At 45.6% G+C, this 21,760-nt stretch overlaps 1 protein-coding gene across 1 annotated transcript in view; it reads left to right on the top strand.

Moving 5' to 3' along the window:
- Positions 1 to 20,469, top strand: part of Tmod1 (tropomodulin 1) — a 67,134-nt gene extending 46,665 nt beyond the window's left edge. Inside the window, exons 7-10 of the mRNA XM_013023332.1 lie at positions 1,503 to 1,610; positions 4,302 to 4,445; positions 17,192 to 17,336; positions 19,805 to 20,469. Of these exons, the coding sequence (XP_012878786.1) occupies positions 1,503 to 1,610; positions 4,302 to 4,445; positions 17,192 to 17,336; positions 19,805 to 19,869 (462 nt within the window). The 3' untranslated portion in view covers positions 19,870 to 20,469. The remainder of the gene's footprint in view (positions 1 to 1,502; positions 1,611 to 4,301; positions 4,446 to 17,191; positions 17,337 to 19,804) is intronic.
- Positions 20,470 to 21,760: the final 1,291 nt, after the last annotated feature.

Below are 21,760 nucleotides of genomic sequence, written 5' to 3'. Positions count from 1 at the left end.
AATACATGCAAACATTTGAGGGAGAAGGACATGTGAACAAGTGCATTCTACACACAGTCTTGGTTTCTTCTTGAGGCAATCATCAGTCCCAGATGTTCACCACAGGCCAATCTTGGGTCAACCTGGAAACCTGCCATGTTACTCAAAACACAGAGATTCTCTGGGATAAAATCATGAGGCAGACAAAAACTGAAGCACAGGACCTCACAGCTGGAAAAGTCCCGTGCACACCAAGCTCACAGAGTCACCAAACCCCAGACCGTCCCTATCCTTGACTCATCACTGCTACTGCTGAATGGTTACCTTCATAGGCAACCTCATTTTACAGCCATACAAGGGAGCTGTTGACCTAAGTGCCCAAAGAAACGCCTGAGCTTCCTGCCATATCTCTGTGGGCATTTCCTGAGTGACTATCAGGGCAGGGTAGGGACAGGTGGATGGCAGTCCCACCCTGGACATGCTGTGGGAAGAATGCAGAAGCGGGCACAGCTGCCTTCCACCTGCTCAGGCACAAGGCCAATGGGATTAGTTCAGGGAGGGAGGGTGTGTAAGACAAGAAGTGAGCCCCTGTTCCTGCTCCTCTTTCCTTTCTGCTCCACTTTCCTTTCAGCGGCTGCCAGCCCTGAGCACAATCTGATTGGAACCTGTACCCTAGTGTTCTCCTCCTCCTGGCTCCCCTGCTCTGTTCCCATGGGAGCTTAAGTGACACCCTGAAATGAGAGCTTGGCAAAAAGCACAGCCAGGCTCTTGCCTGGCGCCTCAGTTGTCTGCTGAGTACCAAGGGAGACAGTGGCGCAGTTCAGAATTGTAGATTCTGGCAGTGAATACCACCTGAGACAGGAGGGTAGTAGGACCTCACCATGAGGTCTCAGTGATCCTTCTAAGCCTCCATAAGGTACAGCATATGCTGTACCTTGAGGTAGTTGAACCAGATCAGTGATACTTTTTACCTGAGGAGATTAAAACACCAACAACCAAAAAACAAACAAAAAAAAAAACCCTCAGTCAATGCCCAGGGCCACCCCTGAGATTCTGACTATGATGGTCTGGAATAGGCCTAAGAATCCACATTTGCAAATTGTCAGAAGCAATTGATGTGCAACTAGTATTGAGACCATCTGAGGGCAAATGCCTCTTAGAGAATATTTAGTACAGCCCCTACTTCTGTTCTCAAAATGAAAGAGAGTCACAGAGTGAGTGGGGTCAGACACACCACTGGTCACTGGTGGGTAGGGAGCTCAGCCCCGCTCCTCCCCTAGTCCTGAGCCCTTTGAAAAGAACTCCTCAAAACTCCATGCATAGAAGAGAGTTGTGGGTCTTATCTCAAAGTTTCAGGGGAGATGTGTGTATCAGAAGAAGTTTCTTCTTAAGTCTCAGTGATCGGCTCATTCAACCTTGTGCCCAGATGTGGAGAGGAGTCAGGCTAAGTATGGAAAAGAGATCCTGCCTCTCCTCTGCCCCAGGCTGGGCTGCTAGTCACTTTCCATTCTTTCTTTCTGCAGAATATCCCCATACCCACCCTCAAAGCATATGCAGAAGCTCTGAAAGAAAACTCCTATGTGAAAAAGTTCAGCATTGTTGGGACCCGGAGCAATGACCCTGTGGCATTTGTAAGTACTGCTACTCTTCTGTGTTGATACCAGGCCTCAGGACTAGCAATGTTCCACTACTGAAAATTTCTGTGATAGACTGAAGAGACAGGACTAGGAACAAAAAGGGGATGTGAACAGGACACTGTCACCCTCTCAACAGTCCAGCTAAGTCTTACACTGGCCCTGATCAGAAGCATGGACCTCCACCCTTTACATATGGAGTGGAGAACTAGAATTTAGAAAGGCCAGCCAACTTGCTTTGTCCAAAGTCACCCAGCAAGTGCTCGATTGACAGACTTAGGATCTAATGAAACCACTCTGATCGTAACATCTCCCTTAGATTGTAAAGCCCACCACATCATACTTAGACAAGGCTCTGTCCTCTGGGCCTCAGTTTCTCCATTTCTAAAATCACTGTGTGAAAGCGGCCCTGTGGCTCAAGTGGTAGAGCACTAGCCTTGACTAAATAAAGCTCAGGGACAGTACCCAGGCCCTGAGTTCAAGCCCCAGTGAAAATAAAAATAAAAAAAGATAAAATAACTGTGTGCATCAGGAGGTTCCAATGAACATTTTGCTTACTTTTATCCATGTCTTAAAAAATATCACTAACCATATCAAATTATACTTTTTGTAAAGGCACTATGTATTCTTTTTTAAAAAAATATTCAATACACACTTCTTGAGTTTCTCTATGCTTGGCACTCAATTGGTTTCTGAGACTCCAACTGTGACCAGATAGTCTCAGCTCACCCATTCCCAAGCATGCACATCCCTTTGGCTGAGCGGACTAGAGCATAGCCACACAGATAGTGACTACATCACTAGTAGCAGGAATTTGCTTCCCACAGGTGGTAATCAGCCATTTAGTAGAAGCCAGTTCTTTTCTGATTTTTAAAACAAGTAGGGTCCCTTTCTTCAATATTATTGAAATGAGAGAAACAGCTGCCAAGGGAAACTTCTAGGTTGAGGCTATCTGACGTCAGTGGGTCCCCATCCACCCATGGCAACATAGCTGGCAACACTATATGATTCCAACATTACTAAGTCATGGACCAGAAACCAGGCTTATCCACTCAGCTCAATGCTACCAATGGTTTTTGGCCACAGACTCTGTGCTAGACTGACAGTGTATTTGCATTTGAGTACCTATTGTTCAGTGCTGAAACACCTCTAGGTCAGTTGCTACATCAGGCTGCCAGTGCCTTGAAAGTGCCTTTCACTGCTTGCCTGGCTCATCTCCTATACCCTTAGTCCTCCATGTGATCTAGTACACCAGAAGTTAACATGTGGCAAGGCAGGGCCTCCAGGACTCACTCAACCTCCAGCATAAGCAGGCTAGCTGCTGGGGACATGGGCCCACTGGCTGTTAAGTGCATTAGTGGAAGGCCAAGGGGTCTTGTGGAGACCCAGAGAGGTCAGAAGCAGATCCCCTCAGGAAGAGCCAACTTGCTCAGAAGACAGGCATGGTCATAGGAATGGTGAACACACTGTCTCAGGACTCTCAGGAAAAGACCGTCCAGGAAGATACAATTCAGAATGAGAGTCTGACAGGGGACTAAGCCTCTCTCATGGTTTTAGCTAGCAGGGTCAGTACTACAGGGCAGCCATTCCTGGTGTCCCTTCAGACAGCCAGACCCACTGATCACAATACCCCTGTCCCCTCAGTGGCTGGTGTCATCTTTCCCTATGATGCGTCACTTTCCCCAACTGCTAATTACCTCATTCTCTTCAGAGGCTCTGATTGTCATCTACACCCCCTGGCTGCAGCCCTCTGAAACGTGCTAAGGGCTATCTGAGCTCTGCTCCCAGAACTGGCTCTGATCACTTTCTGAGTGGGGTGGTTTTCCAATCCGGCTCTCTGGTTCTCTGGGAAAGGAAACAGCAACATTAGAAGAGACAAGTTGAACACAGAGAAGGTAGAGACTCCACTATACATTGCCTAAAAACCTTCTCTATGAGCACTATGGGCAACATGGATGTTAAGGGGGCTTCTCCAGCCCACCAAAGATAGTCTAACGGCCCACATTAGCATAAAAACAACAGTAAACCAAGGAATAGAAGTTCCTCAAGGGAGCGCTGGGATAAATTCTGTGAAGTTCAAGAGGGCTGATTACAGCTAGTAGGGATGTCATCAAAAGCTCTTCGAGAAAGGGACATTGCAAAGGGCCTTGAAGGGATGGTCAGGGTTTGGCCAACTGAAGGAAAAGTTTGGCCAAATTTCAGATGGTACTGATGGAGTAGGCAAAGGTAACTGGGTAGAAAAGCACTGAGCATGTGCAGGGAACTGTGAGTCATATGATGAATGGAACAGAATGAGGCAGACTTGGCTGGGAATGTGGCTTAGTGGTAGAGTGCTTGCCTAGTATGTGTGAAGCCCTGGGTTTGATTCCTCAGTACCACATAAACAGAAAAAGCCAGAAGTGGTGCTGTGGCCCATGAGTGCTAGCTTTGAGCAAAAGAAGCTCAGGGACAGTGTCCAGGCCCTGAGTTCAGGACTGGCCAAAAAAAAAAAAATGAGGTAGTCTTAGGCAGGACAGGGGAGGAGCAGCAGGTGGTGAATGGCAGATTGGAGGGAAGGCACTGCTTGGAAAGGAAGTTCTGGAGACCATCGTGTCTGTTTCCCTTGGTATTTGTGGATCCACTCAAGGGGAGCTTCTGCCTTGCCCAGAGTGACTCATGTGTGCCCCCTGCTTTTCTTCTGTGGCCAAGGCCCTTGCTGACATGCTCAAAGTGAACAAAGTGTTGAAGACACTAAACGTAGAATCCAACTTCATTTCTGGAGCTGGGATCCTGCGCCTGGTGGAAGCTTTGCCACACAACACTTCTCTCGTGGAACTGAAAATCGATAACCAGGTAAGATGGGCAAGGGTCGTCGAATGTCCTTTACCACGTGCCACTCACCTTACTGTACTTGCTGACATGCTGCTTGACAGCAGATGACAATAACTACAGAAGTGAGGGACTTAAATAGTTATCCTGCCCACACCCTCCATTATGCTACTTTCCTTCTTCATGCCCACTGCATGCTCTATCTACTTGTGTCCCTGAGGGAGTGGGGAGCTCACCCCTTACCAACATCACTTCTTTAAAAAATACACTTTTTATTATCTTTAAGTAATTGTACAAAATAGTTGCCATTTAACAAAGCAGTTTATGAATACAGTGCATCTTGATGAGTGTGATCCCTTTCAACATCCAACATCACTTCTTTACTCCTGGGCTTTGAGAATCTCATATTTTAGACCCAGAACAAGTGAGCTTTGTAAGTTCTGCTTGTTGATTTGGCTCTGTTCTCTGCTGCCCCACAACATTTGATGCAGAGATCTCACAGACTACTAGACCCTTCTTTCCCAGGCCAAATACCTCCATTTTCTTCAATCAATGTATTCCATGAGGCTTTTGAGTCTTCTTACTTTTGATGTTTCTCTGTGGGAAAATTTTAGTTGTTTCTTATTTCTGTTTCTAATTTCGCTTTGGAAATTCTTTTTTTTAATTTTTGTCTGTCGTGGGGCCTGAACTCTGGGCCTGGGCACTGTCCCTCAGCTCTTCAGCTCAAGGCTAGTGTTCTACCGCTGGAGCCACAGCACCACTTCTGGCTTTTTCTGTTTATGTGGTACTGAGGAATCAAACTTAGGGCCTCATGCATGCAATGCAAGCACTCAACCACTGAGCCACCTTTCCAGCCCCTGGAAATTCTTTAAGTCCCTACTTTCTAAGAGGATGTCACTAGCAAGAGCTGTGTGTAACAATACCTTGTGTGTTCTGTGGATGAGGGTCTTCTGTGGACCAAGCTCTATGCAATACAGCTTGCTTCCATCATCACTGGTCTCCATAGAAACCCAGCAGGATACAGGTATGATCAGTCTCCATCTGCAGAAAAGAAAACAGCCTAATAGGCTAAATTCTTTTTCAGAGTCCCAGAGTCAGCATTTAGGAAGTAGGATTTGGATCCAGGTTTCTTTGGCTCCAAAGCTCATACTCCTTCCACTGCTGCATGTGACTTCCAACATGAAAGTAAAAACTAAGGACTTTTTCCCTACATGAAAATTTTGGCTGAATGGTGTGTACATGTGTGCAAAGAAAAAATAACTGGAAGGAAGTATTACAAAATTATACACAATGGATCTACCTAAATGCTTTTAAACCTTCTCATTGTAAAAATATGACAAAGAGAAAAGTAAGTAAATCATAAATGTACAGTGTGACAAATCACATGACCCCTGGGACCTCTATGTAGGTCAAGTACAAAATCACCAACCTCCAGCTGTTTGGGGCTACCTTTCCAGTCACAGCCCTTTGAAAACTCTTCAACTTACTCCCACCCTCCCTTCCTCATGCTGTCTGCCTCCTGGAATGTCCTCTATGTCCTGTCCTTCTGTCCCCTGGAGAGACTGTCCTGTTGGGGAAGGCTGGTGCTCTGGAGCAACTGGGATCAGCTTGAAGGGCAATATGCTCATCTTCCCAGCTCAACCTCAGTGTCAGCATGTGGCACGTTAGCACCTTGAAATCGCCCTGATAGGTAGGAGTGCTGACCTTGTGGAAACTGGAAATCGGGCCTTTGTGTTTGTTTGAGAGCCGATGGACCACTGCCTTCTCTATCCACCTCATAGCCCTGCCAAGCCTTTGAGAGAGAGAGCTATGTGTTCCTTCCTCTGTGGTTTCCTAGTCCCTGGCCTTTCCTGTGAGCTTCTCAGAAGCTAGTGCTGTATTGGCATCACCTCCATATCCCAGTGCCCAGCCAGGTATCTGGCCCTGTGTGGGGAACTTGCTTGCCCTGGATGGTTGTGTATATTGATCAGGGAACAATGAACATGCAACCCTCAACTCACTCTCCAAGCTGGAATGCCTCAGACATTCATTGAAAGAGGCCACGTGAGCCAGAAGCATCCTGTCATGTGAACTCACTGCATGGGACTCTGTATCTCTTGAATGCTCACTCCCAGCCCCACCTGCCAGGCCCTTTCTGTGGAACACCTCCCTCCCCTTCTGTTGCTGATTCTGCTCTCCTGCAAGCTAGAGGGGCATCACAGAGGGAACACAGCATGTAGCACACTTAGCAGCAGCCCCTAGCCAGGCCCTGGGGCCTGTGACTTCTGGCTTGGTGGGTCTACCTAGAGTCAGCTGAAACCTGACTCCCAAAGATTACAGGATCCTGGCCTCCAGTCATTGAGCGGGTACTGGCAGCAAGCTCATAGCCTTGCCTATTACTACATTTTCCCCAGAGCCCAAGCCAGAGCCAGTGCTATTCCAGCATTGACCTTACTGTGGCCGAACACCTTGGTGCAAGAATATTTACTTCTGTGAGCCTCAGTTTTTCTACTTATAAAAATGTGGATAGTAAGAATCTTTTGCTTTTGGGCACCAGTGGCTCACACCTGTAATCCTCACTACTCAGGAGGCTGAGCTCTGAAGATCATTGTCAAAACCAGCCTGGGAAGAAAAGTGTGAGATTCTTATCTCCAATTAACCACCAAAAAGCCAGAAGTAGAGGTATAGTTCAAGTGGTAGAGCACCAGACTTGAGCAAAAAAGCTCAGGGGATTTCTAGGCCCTAAATTCAAGTCCCAGTACTAACATAAAAGGGGGAAAAAAAGGATCTTTATTCCTAAGGTGGAAACAGAAGCATTAAACTGACAGACTACCTAACGGGGCACTTAAGAGATTACAGAAGGTGCCTCTGGCGGATCATTCTTGTAATCCTAGTTACTCAGGAGGCTGAGATATGAGGATTGTGGTTCAAAGCCAGCCTAGGCAGGAAAGTCTGTGAGACTCTTATCTCTAATAAACTACTGAGAAAAAGCCAGAAGAGGTGCTATGGCTCAAGTGCTAGCTAGCTAACCTCAAGCAAAAGAAGCGCAGAAACAACACCCAAGCCCTGAGTTCAAGCCCCAGGACCAGCACAAAAGAGAGGGGTCAAGGAGGGGGAAGGAGGGAGAAGGAGATAGGAACGGAAGGAGAGAACAGAGGTAAACTGAAGTTGGCATCTTAGGATGAGTACACAGAGACTCACACATTATCCTAAGAGTTCATGAGCCAGTGCCACAAGCCAGAGCCCACACTGGGTACTTTGTATTGTCTTATTTAATACTCACAATGCCTCTATAATGTATATAAAATTGTGTCAAGTAGACTATACAATCTACCCAAGGTCACAGTGTCTGCAGGAGACACAGGCACATTCAAACCCACGTCTGTGTGATTCTCAAACCTATGGGACAGCCCTGAGTTGGATCCTTGTGGTTTCTCACCTGTCCCTTTCCCTATCTGTGCTGGACTCTGTATGTGAACAAGGCTCTAGCTGTTCTTTTCAGGACCCCCATGCTGTATAGGAAGGGAGACATGGCCTGCACTGGGTGCTCTGCAAGTCATAGTGAGCCACAAGGTCTGCTGGAGGGAGCAGCCCTGCTCAGGAGCAGGGATCAGGGCAACAGGGGAAGGAGGTAGAGTCTGGGTGACCTACCGGCTGGGCAGTATCAAAGATAGTGAAGCACAAACCAGGCACCACAAGATGCAGGAAACGGTAAGAAAGAAGGAAGCATACTCCAGACTTGGGGTACCCCTGGAGGAAAGCCAGATAGGCGTTGAGAGGGAAAGAACCTTGAATGGGGTAGGTTAAGGCTGTGGGCTGTGCTTTTGGAAAATGGCTTCTGGCTGAATAGGAAAAGATAAGATGTAGGGACAAGTACATGTAGGGACACAGACATGGAGACCAGGAGGCAGCAGATGGAGGGGGACATGTGGAGGGTACTCCTATCAAAGTCCTTAGCTCCTGGTGGACCTGGTGGAGAAAGGAGCTGAGAAGATAGAGGCAAGCGTCGGGGATGCACTTCCAGACCAGGCTCAGGAAGCCCCTGGACCTGTCACGGTGTCTCCTGAGACCCAGCCCAGCTGCCTCCCCTCAGTGCCCCAGCACTGGGGGAGGAGTTGGGCTGGGACCAAGCAAAGGTGGCGAGTGGAACTTGATTTACTCCTCGTTCTTGGTTAGTCACCAAGGTTTCTGGCGGCCAGAGCTTTTGCTTCAATCTCTGTGCATGTAACCTGTGTCAGTGAAACTCTGTCCTCCTTTCTCCTTATACGGCCAAGAAAAGGGACTTGGGGAGCTGTACCCAGGGTGACATGGAGCCTGGCAGGCTAGCTCAGCAGCAGCTCAGAACTGGGATGGTGAGGCTGTTTATTTATTCAACCCCTCGAAGTCCTTATCTCTGGGAAATAATGGGTGAGGGGAAGGGGTGGAAGAGGCCCTGAGTGGGGGCTGAAGGTTGAGTAAATATCTCATCTAGTCTCTTCGTATGGGTAGGGAAACTGAGACTCAAGAAGGAATGAGACTTGCCTGAGGTTTCAGGTCAGGCTAGTGGCAGAGTTGGGTTTATAGAGAGTTGCATTTATAAAGAGGGAAGACCAGTCAGCCTGAAGGAATAGACACTCTAGAGGGGTGCCTGTAGGCCCCCAGCCCAAGTCATCCGCATCTAAAATGGTGCTTCTGTGCCCTCCTACCTCCCCTCAGAACTACCCGCCCACAGATCCTACCCCAGGGACTCTCAAGGCCCCAAGAGAGTCTTGCCCTCCAAAACAGACAAGGCCTGAAAGCACAATTACCTCTCCCTAAATGGAGATATACACACTATCTGGGAAATAGTCCCCAGATTTCCAACATTCCCTTCCCATATTTGACAGTGTTTAATATTGTGGAGAGAAGCAAAAGAAACTAGATTGCATTTTCTTTGTTTTCCAAATCAGATGATTTGTATCTAGCTTAAAAAAAAAAAACAACTCAATATTGGGCTGGAAAGGTGGCTCAGTGGTAGAGCGCTTGCCTTGCATGCATGAGGCCCTGGGTTCGATTCCTCAGCACCACATAAGCAAAATGAAGAAAAACCGGAAGCGGCGCTGTGGCTCAAGTGGTAGAGCGCTAGCCTTGAGCTGAAGAGTTGAGGGATAGCGCCCAGGCCCAGAGTTCAGGCCCCACAACCGGACCCCCCCCAAAAAAAAACTCAATATTGCCTGTGTATTCATTATCTATACCTGTGTAACAAATTGTCCCAAAATTTATGCCTTGGAATTCTGGTTTAAAACAACAGTAGGGATAGTAGGGGAAAAACAAAGGAGGAGGCAACAATGCTTGATAAGAAATGTACTCATTAGCTTGCTCATGTAACTGTAACTCTTCTGTACAGTATTTTCACAATAAAAAACTTATTTTAAAAAAAGAAAAGTAGGGGCTGGGAAGGAGGCTCAGTGGTGGAGTGCTTGCGTTGCATGCATGAGGCCCTGAGTTCGATTCCTCAGCACCACATAAACAGAAAAATCCAGAAGTGGGGCTGACGCTCAAGTGGTAGAGTGCTAGCCTTGAGCTGAAGAGCTGAGGACAGCACCCAGGCCCAGAGTTCAGGCCCCACGACCGACCAAAAAAAAAAAAAAAGAAAGAAAGAAAGAAAAGAAAAGTATTCAAAAGACAAAAAAAAAAAAAGTAAACATGTATTAGCTCAGGAATCTAGGGGCAGCTTGAATGCCTAACTTCTCCCAGAATAAGCCAATCCAAGGCAGACAAAGAAAAGACTTACACAAATGCCTTTCTACCATCTTGTTTATTAGAAGTGAGTCCCTCATACTCAGGGGGAGAGGAATTAAACTCTACCTTTTGAAGGGAGGAATATCAAATAACCTTGCAGACATCTTTGTAAGTCATTACAGTAAGAATCATCTATATTATTTTGTGTCACAGCAGTTTGTTCAGAAAAACTACCCAAAGATGGAGCAGGTACCTCAGGGAGGGGACCTTCCTCCGAGGGTGTGTCAGCTGAGTAGTTTGGCGACTCAGAGATGATTCTGACCAGGGTTCAAGACTCTGGTGTTGGACTCTTGTCTGTTGTATTTTCAAATGTTCCCAGTGATTCATATCATGGGAATCACAAAGCCATAGCCAGAACAGGCCTATCACATATACAAAGTGAATTTCTCCATGCCCATGGCCCAGAATAAGGTCTCAGCGCCAACATCTCCATGGCACAGCTCCTAATAGCTGAAGCATTGATCACATTACCCCTGGTCATGGCAGTGTAAGGACACCAACTTTCACACACTGTGGAAGGATATGCCAACTTTCAACAGGGCAGTAGCTATTTTAGTCCTGGGGCTAGAACTCAGGGCCTGGGTGCTGTCCTTGAGCTTCTTTGCTCAAGGCCAGCACTCTACCACTTGAACCACAGTGTCATTTCCAGCTTTTTCTTACTAGTTCATTAGACACAGGCTAGCTTTGAATTGTGATAATCAGATCTCTACCTCCTAAGTAGCTAGGATTACAGGTGTGAGCCACCAGCACCTGGCAGCAATAACTATTTTAATACAAACTATGCCCTTCTCTCAAAGTTCCCTATTGCCAAACTGTGGGATGTTCCCTCCTTTCTTCTCTCTCTCCCTCCCCTGCTGCATCTGTTGTTAAGGAGACTTGGAGCAACCTAAAATCCATCTACATCAGATAATCCCATAGACACAGTAATAAGCAACAAGGTGGTGGTGAGCTTATTCAAAGTATGCTGTATAGCCAGGCCCCAGTGCTCACACCTGTAATCCTAACAACTCAGGAGGCTGAGATCTGAGGATCGGTTCAAAGCCAGCCCAGGCAGGAAAGTCTATGAGAGAGTCTTGTCTCCAGTTAACCACCAGAAAACCAGAAGTGGCGCTGTGGCTCAAGTGGTAGAGCACTAGCTTTGAACTGAAGAGCATAGAGACAGCACCCAGGCCCAGAGTTCAAGCTTCACAAACAACAGTCAAAAAAAAAAAAAAAAGCACAAAACAACAGCAAAGTACTCTGCATACATCTATGGAATTAACACAGTGAAGCCCACTTAAACTACTGAGGTATACTCTAAAGCAAAAAAAGCCAGGCCTTGATGGCTTATGCCTGTAATTCTAGCTACTCAGGAGATTAAGCTCTCAGGATCTAGGTTTAAATCCAGTCTGAGCAGAAAAGTTAATGAGATTCTTATCTTCCACTTAACCAACAAAAAGCCAAACCTGGAGGTCAATTGGTAGGGCACCAATCTTGATCAAAAAAGCCAAGACTGAGTTTAAGGCCCAGTACTGGCATTAAAAGTGAAACCAGGTGTTCATAGTACATGCCTGCAATCCTAACTACTCTGGAGACTGAGATCCAGAGGATCACAATTTGAAGCCAGCCCAGCAGAAAAGTCTGTAAGACTTCATCTCCAAAACAACTAGCAAAAATTCAGAGTGGAATTGAGACAAGAGAGCAAGAAAGCATGTAAGCACAGGTCCTGAGTTCAAACCCCTGTACTGGCAGAAAAGAAAGGAAGGGAGGGGGGAAGGAGGAGGGATGGAGGGAAAAAGAAAGGACGGAAGGAAGGAAAAAAAAGATAAAAGAAAAAAAGCAATGAAGTGACTTTCCATAGACATGGAAAGATCTTCATAAAATACTGAATGGAATAAGCAAGTTATAGATTTGTAAGCATAGTATGAATCAATTTAAAGACAGAAAAGTGCAACAAGACAAAACATAGCCTTGTTTCTATATACTGAAGTGTCTGAAGCAGCACAGAAACGCAGCCCTTGGCCACAGCAGGCACGTCAATGGAAGAAGGTAAGATTGGGAGAAAGTGGTGTAAAGGTGCTCTTTCATTTTACCCCACCTGCTGCATAATACTTTTAATAATGAGATTATATTTATTCTCAAGTGGTTTGTTCATTTCTCCAGCAAATCAGATGGGAGTTGAGACTTTTCCCTGTCCACCTTTGCCCTGGCCTGTGGCCAAGACTCTGCCATTGCCAGTGCTGACAGTCAAGCCACCCATCTCTCCCTGATGTTTTATGCCATATAAGCAAGCTATTCATAGACTCATAGGACTCAGGCCCCAGAGGCCTCACAGGTCGTAGAGCCCAAGCTGTGGCTGATTTCTGTTTATGCACCTCCAGAGACAAGCACTTCCTTCTCTCACCAGGACGTTCTTTCAGTATGTGAACACCTCTGATGATGAGATTGCAGATCTGTATGCCAAGTCTGCCAGTGTTCCTTCTCTGTTACTTCTCTGTCAGTGCTCCTTCTGCCTTCTGAGTTCTCTCAAAGGGCTGTGGTGATTAACTAGCATGCAACAAACTGCCTATATTTACATTCTTCTGCAACTGCCAGTTTCTGTGACCTAGAGCACATTTTTCTTTTCTTTTTAGTAGTGCTGGGGATTGAGTGCAGGGCCTCACACTTGCTAGGCAAGTGGCTCTACCACTTAAACCACACCTTTTGCTTTTGTTTTTCAGATAGAGTCTCATGCTTTTGCTGGGGCCATCAAAATTGATATAAGGATCAAATAGAAGGATCAAAAGTGATCTTTCTACCTATGATTCCTACATAGTTGAGAACAGATTATGTACCACCATTTCCCAGTAGGGGAAAATTCTTGCACCTATATGCTTCATTCCCTTGCCTATAAGTGAAAATTATGATAAATGATACATATTGCATAGGTTGATAGTGAGGAAAATGAGATTGTTTTTGTGCTTAAGCTAAGAGTAGTCATTAAATGGAAGTTATCTGAAAAATAAGAGACTTGAGTTAATCTTGGCCTTGTAGCCAGTACCCATTGTCTTGTCTATAAGATGTGTCAGTTTTGTCTCAGAGTCCCTGGAGTTTGAGAGACCTTGAATTCTTAATGTCCGTTCTAAGGATATATACATATTTTCTATTTTGAGCTGGGAATATAGCTCAGTGGTAGCGAATATACCATACGTGTGCAAGGTTTTGGGTTTGATCCTCAGCACTGTGAAGAAAGGAAGGGGAAGGGATAGGGAAACAGGAGAAAGGGAGAGAAAAGAAAAAGAGTGGAGGTGAAAGAAAAAGGAAAGGAAAGGGGAAAGGGAAAGAAAAAAGAAAAGGAAACAGTCTTGGTCCAAGATTCACATTTCATGTCATGATTATAAATGGAATTCTGTACCCTCCTACACACACTCAAATAGGCCTACAAGTATCCCTGAAATCTCGAACACTAATTTGAGACTCTGAAGCCCTGGAGATCCTCTGCTGTCCTTCTAGTCCCAGGTCAAGGTCTAATCTTGGCTCTGGCATTAAGAATTATGGAGCTAGCAGGACACTGGTGGCTCACACCTATAATCCTAACTAGTCAGGAGGCTGAGATTGTAGGACTGTGGTTCAAAGCCAGCCCGGGCATGAAAGTCTTTGAAACTCATATCTCCAGTTAACTACCAGAAAACCAGAAGTGGAGCTCAAAGTGGTAAAGTGCTAGCCTTGAGCTAAAAGAGCTCAGGAACAGCACCCAGACCCAGAGTTCAAGTCCCACAAGTACTAACAACAACAACAAAGATGGAGCTGTCTAGCCAGCTTCTGTCTCTACATAGTAGTTTGCTGTTTCTGAGATGGAGAGGCTTGTTTCTGCCTGCCTGTTCATCACCCAGGGACATAGGCAGGTCAAGAGGCTGTGTAAGCTGGACCTACCTGCTCAGAGTATCCACATTGAAGCGGTCACATGACAGTCCTGGCTGCCTCTTATCTCAGGGCAGATGGTGCTTTTGAGACAAGCCCATCCTGAATTCCATCAGTGCTTTTCCAGCAGGTGACCCCAAAGAGAAGCCAGGCTTTCTGCTATGGGATGGGAAGGGAGCTGCCAGTTTCTCCTGGAGGCCTCAGATGGTCGCTACCATCTTCCAGGCCAGCTGGCCAGACCCCAGGTTATGCTGAGTCCTCTAAGGTCAAGCCTGAGCTCTTCCCAGCATTTTCAGGAACCTTCCCAGATGGGCCAGTGGGATTACACCAGTGTCCTACTATGGTTGGCTTTCCCGGCATCTTCTGGTGGACTCAATACCTGGGAGAAGTTCTCTGTCCAGCATCTCAATCTCAATTTACACTTGACCAGTGAGATCTCAGCCTTATTCTGTGTGTCCTCCAGCTCTTTTATGCTGTGCACTTGGATGAGTTTCTAGTTCCTCTGTTCCATGCAGTTCCTCAAAGCCTGAGGAAGAGACACTAGGTGGCAGTACCCTCCAGAGCTCACCATGGACAGCAGCACAGTGAGGAGTGGCATGCTGTTTATGTTGACCAATATGGTAGCCACCAGCCAGTGGCCACTGAGTTTGTGCAACTGAGAAACTGAGTTTTAGACTTGATTTTAATGGTTCAGGTTTGGAAAAAAAAACATGGCTAGTCGCTGCTGTCATGGAAAGTACAGGTCTGGCTGGAGAGATAGAAATGGAGGCAGATGGACTGTGGTGGGTGGAGAGAGGGATGTCCAATATGGAATGGAAAGGATCATATCCAGGCATTAGAATCAGGAAAGGCTTCAGCAGGGAGGGAAATTTTGCAGTGGGTTTTAGATCACTAGAGATACATCTAACAGGAGATAGTAGAGGAAAGGCAGAAGAGCCCACAGGTACCAGGTACCATAGTAGCAGATCACCAGCAGTAGACAGGCAAGCAAGGAATGAGAGAAAAAGGAGGTAAGGACCAACTGTTCAGGCTCACGACCAATACCACAAAAAGAAAATAATAATTATTTTAAATCCAATAAAAAACATCTTTAAATTATCTTTAAATAGTTGTACACAGGAGGGGCCATTTAACAAAGCTGTTTATGAATATAATGCATCTTGATCAGTTTAAGCCCTTCAACATTCTCACCCTCCTTCAACCCAGCCCTTCCCTTTTCTTATTTTTGTGGTATATATAGTGAATTCTTGACTGCATTAGTCCTTATTTATTCATTTATGTATTTATTTATTTTTTGCCAGTCCTGGGGCCTGAACTCTGAGCTGGGGTGCTGTCCCTCAGCTTATCAGCTATTCAGCTCAAGGCTAGCGCTCTAGCACCTGAGCCACAGGGCCACTTCCGACTTTTTCTGTTTATGTGGTGCTGAGAAATCGAACTCAGGGCTTCATGCATGCAAGGCAAGTGCTCTACCACTTTCCCAGACCCTCATTTATTATTTTTTTTAATATCATTGGGGGACAGTATTGAGGATTGAACTCAGGGCCTTCCACTTGCTAGGTAAGTGCTCCCCCAATTGAGCCATGCTTCTAGCTCCTTCTTTACATTGGTTATTTTCAAGCTAGGGTCTTGTTTTACTTCCAGGCCAACCTGGGCTGTGATCTTTCTATGTATGCTTCTCTACATCATTGAGAATGGCAAGCATGCATTCCTTTGCCTAGCCATTTTGCTTTCCCTATAGTTGGAATAACAGGTGCACACCACTACACCTAGCAGCCACCGGTTAAGATGGAGTCAGGAACTTTTATATCCAGGCTGCCTTAAACCATGATCTCCTGATCTCCACTTCTCATTCAACTGAGATAAACTGTGCCTGGAATGTATATCATTCTTTACCCTGCAATCTTGCTAAACTGGTTGCCACTAATGTGTATGTGTTCTTTAGGATTTTCTAAATATAAAATCATATAATCTTCAAATACTTCCTTCTTTCCAGTCTAGATGTTATTTCTCTTTCTTGATTGTCCTGGTTAGGACCACCAAAACAACACTGGTAAAAGCAAACTTGGGGTCGGCCTTGATCCTAATCTTAAGGAAAAGAATTCAGTTTTTAACCATTAAGAATATTATCTTCTCATCTATATCTTTTAGAGACATGTGTTTGATATTACATTTACTTTTTATTTTATTATATATAGTAATGGAAATTTTGAATATAAAGAAGACCACAAAACTCCTATAAATTCTGTCATATATTTCAGTTTTTCTGTGATCTATAGATAGATATCAAGTAACTTTACACAAAAATGGCCTATTTTGTGACCAGGGTTTTTGTTTCCTTGAAGTATTATTTCATTACCTTCTTTCCATGCATGTGACCATCATTTCACAGTTGCCTATGCTGTTGTTTTCTAGCAGCTATCTCTTAAGTGTTTTCCCCTTTCCTCATATTGGCATAAACAGGGATAGGATGAACACTTTCATCAACTCCTTCCCAAGACTGTATTGTTAGGTATTTCTAGATTGTGGAGTTGTTTGTTTTTTAGTCTTTAAGTAGATGATCATGTAGATTTGGGGGCAGGGGGACAAATACTGTGGGGTTTCAGAAGCTAACTCTGGCATTCCCAACTTAAGATTATGATCTTGAGCAAATCCAATTTCTTCTCTGGGCTTCAAGGTCTTCATTAATAAACTGAGAAATTAGTCTAATTACCAGCCATCAAACTTGTCTGAAATTGGAATCACCCAGGGAGTTTTAACAACTATAGCCACAGCATCCTACCAACCAGTGATTTTGACTTCATTACTAGGCACATCTTGGACAGCAGAATTCTAAGAACCTCCTTGGGGTTAGGTGAATTTGCAAGTGCTCCCTAGTCAAACATTCTTATGAGAGGGAGCTGTTACCTGGACACCTGCTTAGAGAGAGGCTGCTATGGAGCCATGGACAAAGCCTTGTTTGATGGCCATTGAAGAAGCTGGGTTTGCTCCTGACTATACAACCCTTCGATCGCTCTACATTTTCATTCTCTTGATCTTGGAGAGGGGACTAAAATCCTCAGACATCACTCAGGGTTCCTGCCTACAGGTGGTTTAGGTACCACATTGTGTAATGGTTGTGACATTTGTTCTTTTTTTTTTTTTTTAATCCAAAGAGTCAGCCCCTGGGCAACAAAGTGGAAATGGAGATCGTGAGCATGTTGGAGAAAAATGCAACACTTCTCAAATTTGGCTACCATTTTACCCAGCAGGGGCCCCGGCTTCGGGCATCTAATGCCATGATGAACAACAATGACCTTGGTGAGTGGAAATCCTCATTCTGTCCTGCCCACTGGATAAAGAGTGGACACTTAGGTTGATTCCATATCTTGACTGTTATGAACAGTGTTACAATGAACACAGGAGTGTACTTTTCTTTGACATGTTTGATTTCAAATCTTTGGTGTAAATCCTCTGAAGTAGGATTGCTAGATTGCTGGATCTCAAATCAAAGGTGTTCTTAATACCTCCAAAACCATCTTGGAAAAAAAGACTACTTTCTCCATAGCTGCAAAAGCCAGTAATGTGGGCATTTCCTGCCAGCCAGCCAGCAACCTCATTGCCAGTCCCAATGCCAGCCTCAAATTAAATCCAACCCATGCACCTGTCCTTCTGTAGTGTCCCCAGCCTCCAGCAGCATTCACCCCAAATTGGGTCCTACCACTCCCTGCTTAGGAGCCTTGCAGGCTTCCCATGGCTCAATGCCACTTAACTCCCATGACAGACAGAAGCACTGTTCTGAAACTTCCCATCTTACTAAATTATGCCATCCTCCCCAACACTCTGTGTTGTTATCTCCTGAGGATCTGAGATCCTCTCTGGCCCAGATGATAAACCAGTATCTGGTGGTAGACCTGCCGATCGAGTAGATTAGCAATCAAGGAGAGAAAATCAACAAGCAGATTGAGCTAGAGGATACTGGGAAACCTGGCTTCTACTCTATTCTGTCTGACTATAACATGGCACCTATTACTTCCCTTTCCTGGCCTATGACTAAAATGGGAAAACAGTACCTCGGGGGCATCCCTATGAAAGCCAGTGTTTGAAAACTGTGCACAAAGGTCCAGCCCAGGGCACACAATAAAGGCAGGTCATGGTACACAAAGGCCTGCATTCAGCCACAGCTAAGAACTTGACTGCCAGTCCTGGTTCTGCCAGTGGCCCTCAGGGACCATGGCTCTCTCTTCTCCAGGAGAAGGGAGCTGATGAGGCAGAGATAGACCAGTTCTGAGTGTCCCGAAGGAGGCACTAAATGGAGGCTTGCGGTGAGTCACCAGCCTTAGTGCAGTCTGATGCTAGTGTTATTAGTGAAACACTCTCTTTCTGCCATACTTTCCTCATTTGTATAAATGGGAATGGCAACAATAGGAATATCCCCGGATCACTGGCAGGGTCCCTATGAGGTATGGAGCCCAAGAAGATGGAGGGTGCTGCTGGACATGCTTCACAGCTACTGGCCAGGGACATGCCTCAAGGGTGGGTTCATGGGAACTACTCACATTGAGCCAACCTCCTCTTTGGGTTTGGGTTTTTGTTATGCCCCAGGTACTTCCAGGCTGTTCCATACTCTGGTCAGCTTCAGGAACTGGGCTGGATGTGAAGGGACTGGTAGAGGCGCAGTCACAGGCAGAACTGTAGGCCCCTTGTGGGGCGTTCCTGAGCACTTCCACCTCAGCTCCCAGCATATCACCACACACCTCCTTGTGGGTGTGCTAGGGGTCAAGCACAAGCTGATCTGTGTGAGGTATAGACAATTCTTCCTCCTCAGCATTAACTACCTGTCTCCACCACACCAGCAGGCCCGATTGCCACCTGCTGCCTCTGCAGCCTGGCTTGATCTTTTTTCCTCTTGTGGCTGATCTAGCTGGCTGCTTGGTCTGCACCTGCCAACTCGACTTCATTCCAATCTTCTCCATTGGTAAAACAAAGTGATCCCTTTGCCACCTTCAACTTGTCATTCTTTAAGCTAACATATCTTAGCTGGTGTTTTCCTCTGTATGACATTAATTTTATGTGAACAGCCTAAATTGTTCTTTCTGGAAAAATGTCACTGCTAAACGTTAAGTGGGCAAATGCTGGTGACCTTCAGGTGGGAACAGTAGCTTAAGTAGGCAGGAGCGAGGCTGAGTTCCCAGAGGCTGGTGGAAATATAGGACTTCATCTCAGTAAGAAGATACACTTGGCTACACACTGGTGGCTCATACCTAACAGCTACACAGGACATGGAGATCTGGAAGACTGCAGTTCAAAACTACTCAGAACATATATACATGAGACCCCTATCTCAACCAATTGCTGGGTGTGATGGAACAAAAAGGGATAGAGATATGGCTCAAGTGGTAGGACACCTAGCAAGTGCCAAGTTTTGAGTTCAAACCCCAGTATCACCTACAAATTTAAAAAAAAAAAAACACTAAAGTCAACTTTTGTCTGAACTGGACTGTCTTCAACTTTGGGCCCTTGATAGAAAAGGAAAAACAATCTGGTAGATGATGTGGGCTGTGATGTGAGGTCGATTTATGGACAAGTCTCTCCTACCACAGGCTCATCGACAAGCATAAATTGAGTGTCAATTATACAATGCACACCAAACTGTCCTTTTCAAAGAGACTTCTGACTTTGCTAACCAAAAAGTGAACAGGAGATTCACAGTGCTTTCTGGACCAACAGTACGGGTTCCTGGTGGGTAAGGGACAACTGGCTTATGTTTCATTTCCGTTCCTTTCCAGTGAGGAAGAGGAGGCTTGCAGACCTAACGGGGCCCATCATTCCCAAGTGCCGCAGTGGAGTCTAGTGCGCTGGTACGAAGCCCACGCCTTTGAACTGGATGTGTTCTACTGACATTGTGCTCTGCAGTGGAGAGCAAGAGGCAAACGCTGGCACAAAACTCTTTTGTGGTTAAGTTCTTTATGCACTAAGGTCTTAGGTTAACTAGTGGTTGTAGTTGAACATTTTATAAACTATGGCTAATGTGAAGTTTCTCTTTAGTCACAGAAGTTCGGTCTGGTTATTATTTAAAAATTCAGAAGCCCTCAAACTGGCAGCTCTTACTTTAAATGACACTACAACCATGGCAGTGACTAAACCCCAGAGCCCAGGCTGGTGGCCTCGCTGTATGGTGTTTCAGGTGCATTCACAACACGAAACACATGAACAACAAGGATTCTTCCACTTAGTTTAGAGAATTATAAAATACTTTATTATGGCATAAAGAACAGATCATCACCCTTTGTTATCTTTTTAAGTTTTAAGAACTTCAAGATTAAAGTTGCCAAATTGATTACTGAATTTAAAAAACCATTTTCCCCCTAAAGAATCACCCAGAGTAAAGCCACAGGACTCTGTCAAGAGTCACACACTCATACACACACACACACACACACACACACTCCTCTTGTTGGATTTAGACACACACACACACACTCTCTCTCTCTCTTTCTCTCTCTCTCTCTCCTCTTGTTGGATTTAGAAAAAGGCAATGGTGAAATTTCAAGTTTCAGAAGCCACCCAAGCAACCATTGCTGAGTGTTCTTTAGGAACGTGGGAGTAGAAAGAACTTTCCTGACTGAATGCCCACCTTATTGTGGATGTGAAAACATTGGCCAAATATGTGCAAACACCTTTCTGTACAGCAGAGTGAGAAATGGCTTAGGGGAAGCTAGCCACCAGTGGTATACATCCCCATTCCATTGTGGCTGTGAGAGTTGGCATGGGCAAAATAACAAACGTCTACTCCCTGTCTCATCACTCATTAGACAAATCACCACTGAGCTCAGTCTGAAAATGAAGCCTCCGGAGGACGATAGTGCAGAAAGTCCGGCTACTGAAGAATGACCACATTTTAGCTACACTACCCCAGGATAATTCTGAAAATAAAATTTTGGTGTTTCTCCTTGTTCCTTCTAACACCATGCGCACCTTTTGGGAGCCAGTAAAAATGTCAAGCCATGTCACATCGCCCTTGTGCCTTTTAATAGATCACAGTGCCAGTTCAACTAGTGATTTTGTTTGTTGCTTTGGGAGTTATTTTCATTGGGGATTCAGCAAACCTTATATAAGGCTAAGGCCAAACACCAAGGAGCACATTGAGGAGGCTTCTGATGAAAAGGGTAAGTCCCGCCCACAGAACTGCAATGCTGTGGATAGTACAGGGTAACTAGAGGTGGAGCCAGGGCCTCACCATTACGAAGAGTGTCTACTTGGGCTGCAAATAGGCCTAGGAATGGCACCAAGCTGCAGGGATGGCCATCCCCACTTGGCTTCTCCTTGAAACACAAACTGCAGCTGCATTCCGCATCACTGGAAACTGCAACATACTATTAAAGCCGTTGGTCTACATGTGGCTATGGATGTGTTTCTTGGAACCGGTGTGACAGCAACATGTGCCTGGCATGCTGACCAGAAGGCTGGGCAGCCACCAATACTGAATGATCTCACTAAGAAAGTGTCTTGTTAAATTAAAAAAAAAAAAAAAAAGCTGGGCACCGTGGCTCACGCCTGTAATCCTAGCTGCTCAGGAGGCTGAGATCTGAGGATCGCAGTTCAAAGCTAGCCCGGGCAGGAAAGTCCGTGAGACTCTTATCTCCAACAAACCACCACAAAACCAGAAGTGCACAGTGGCTCAAGTGGTAGAGTGCTTGCCTTGAGCTAAAGAGCTCAGGGATAGCGCCCAGGCTCAGAGCTCA

This window comes from Dipodomys ordii, unplaced genomic scaffold, assembly GCF_000151885.1.
Source record: "Dipodomys ordii isolate 6190 unplaced genomic scaffold, Dord_2.0 Scaffold67, whole genome shotgun sequence".
In the NCBI taxonomy this organism is placed as follows: Eukaryota; Metazoa; Chordata; class Mammalia; order Rodentia; family Heteromyidae; genus Dipodomys; species Dipodomys ordii.
This window is presented reverse-complemented; position numbering and strand designations above follow the sequence as displayed.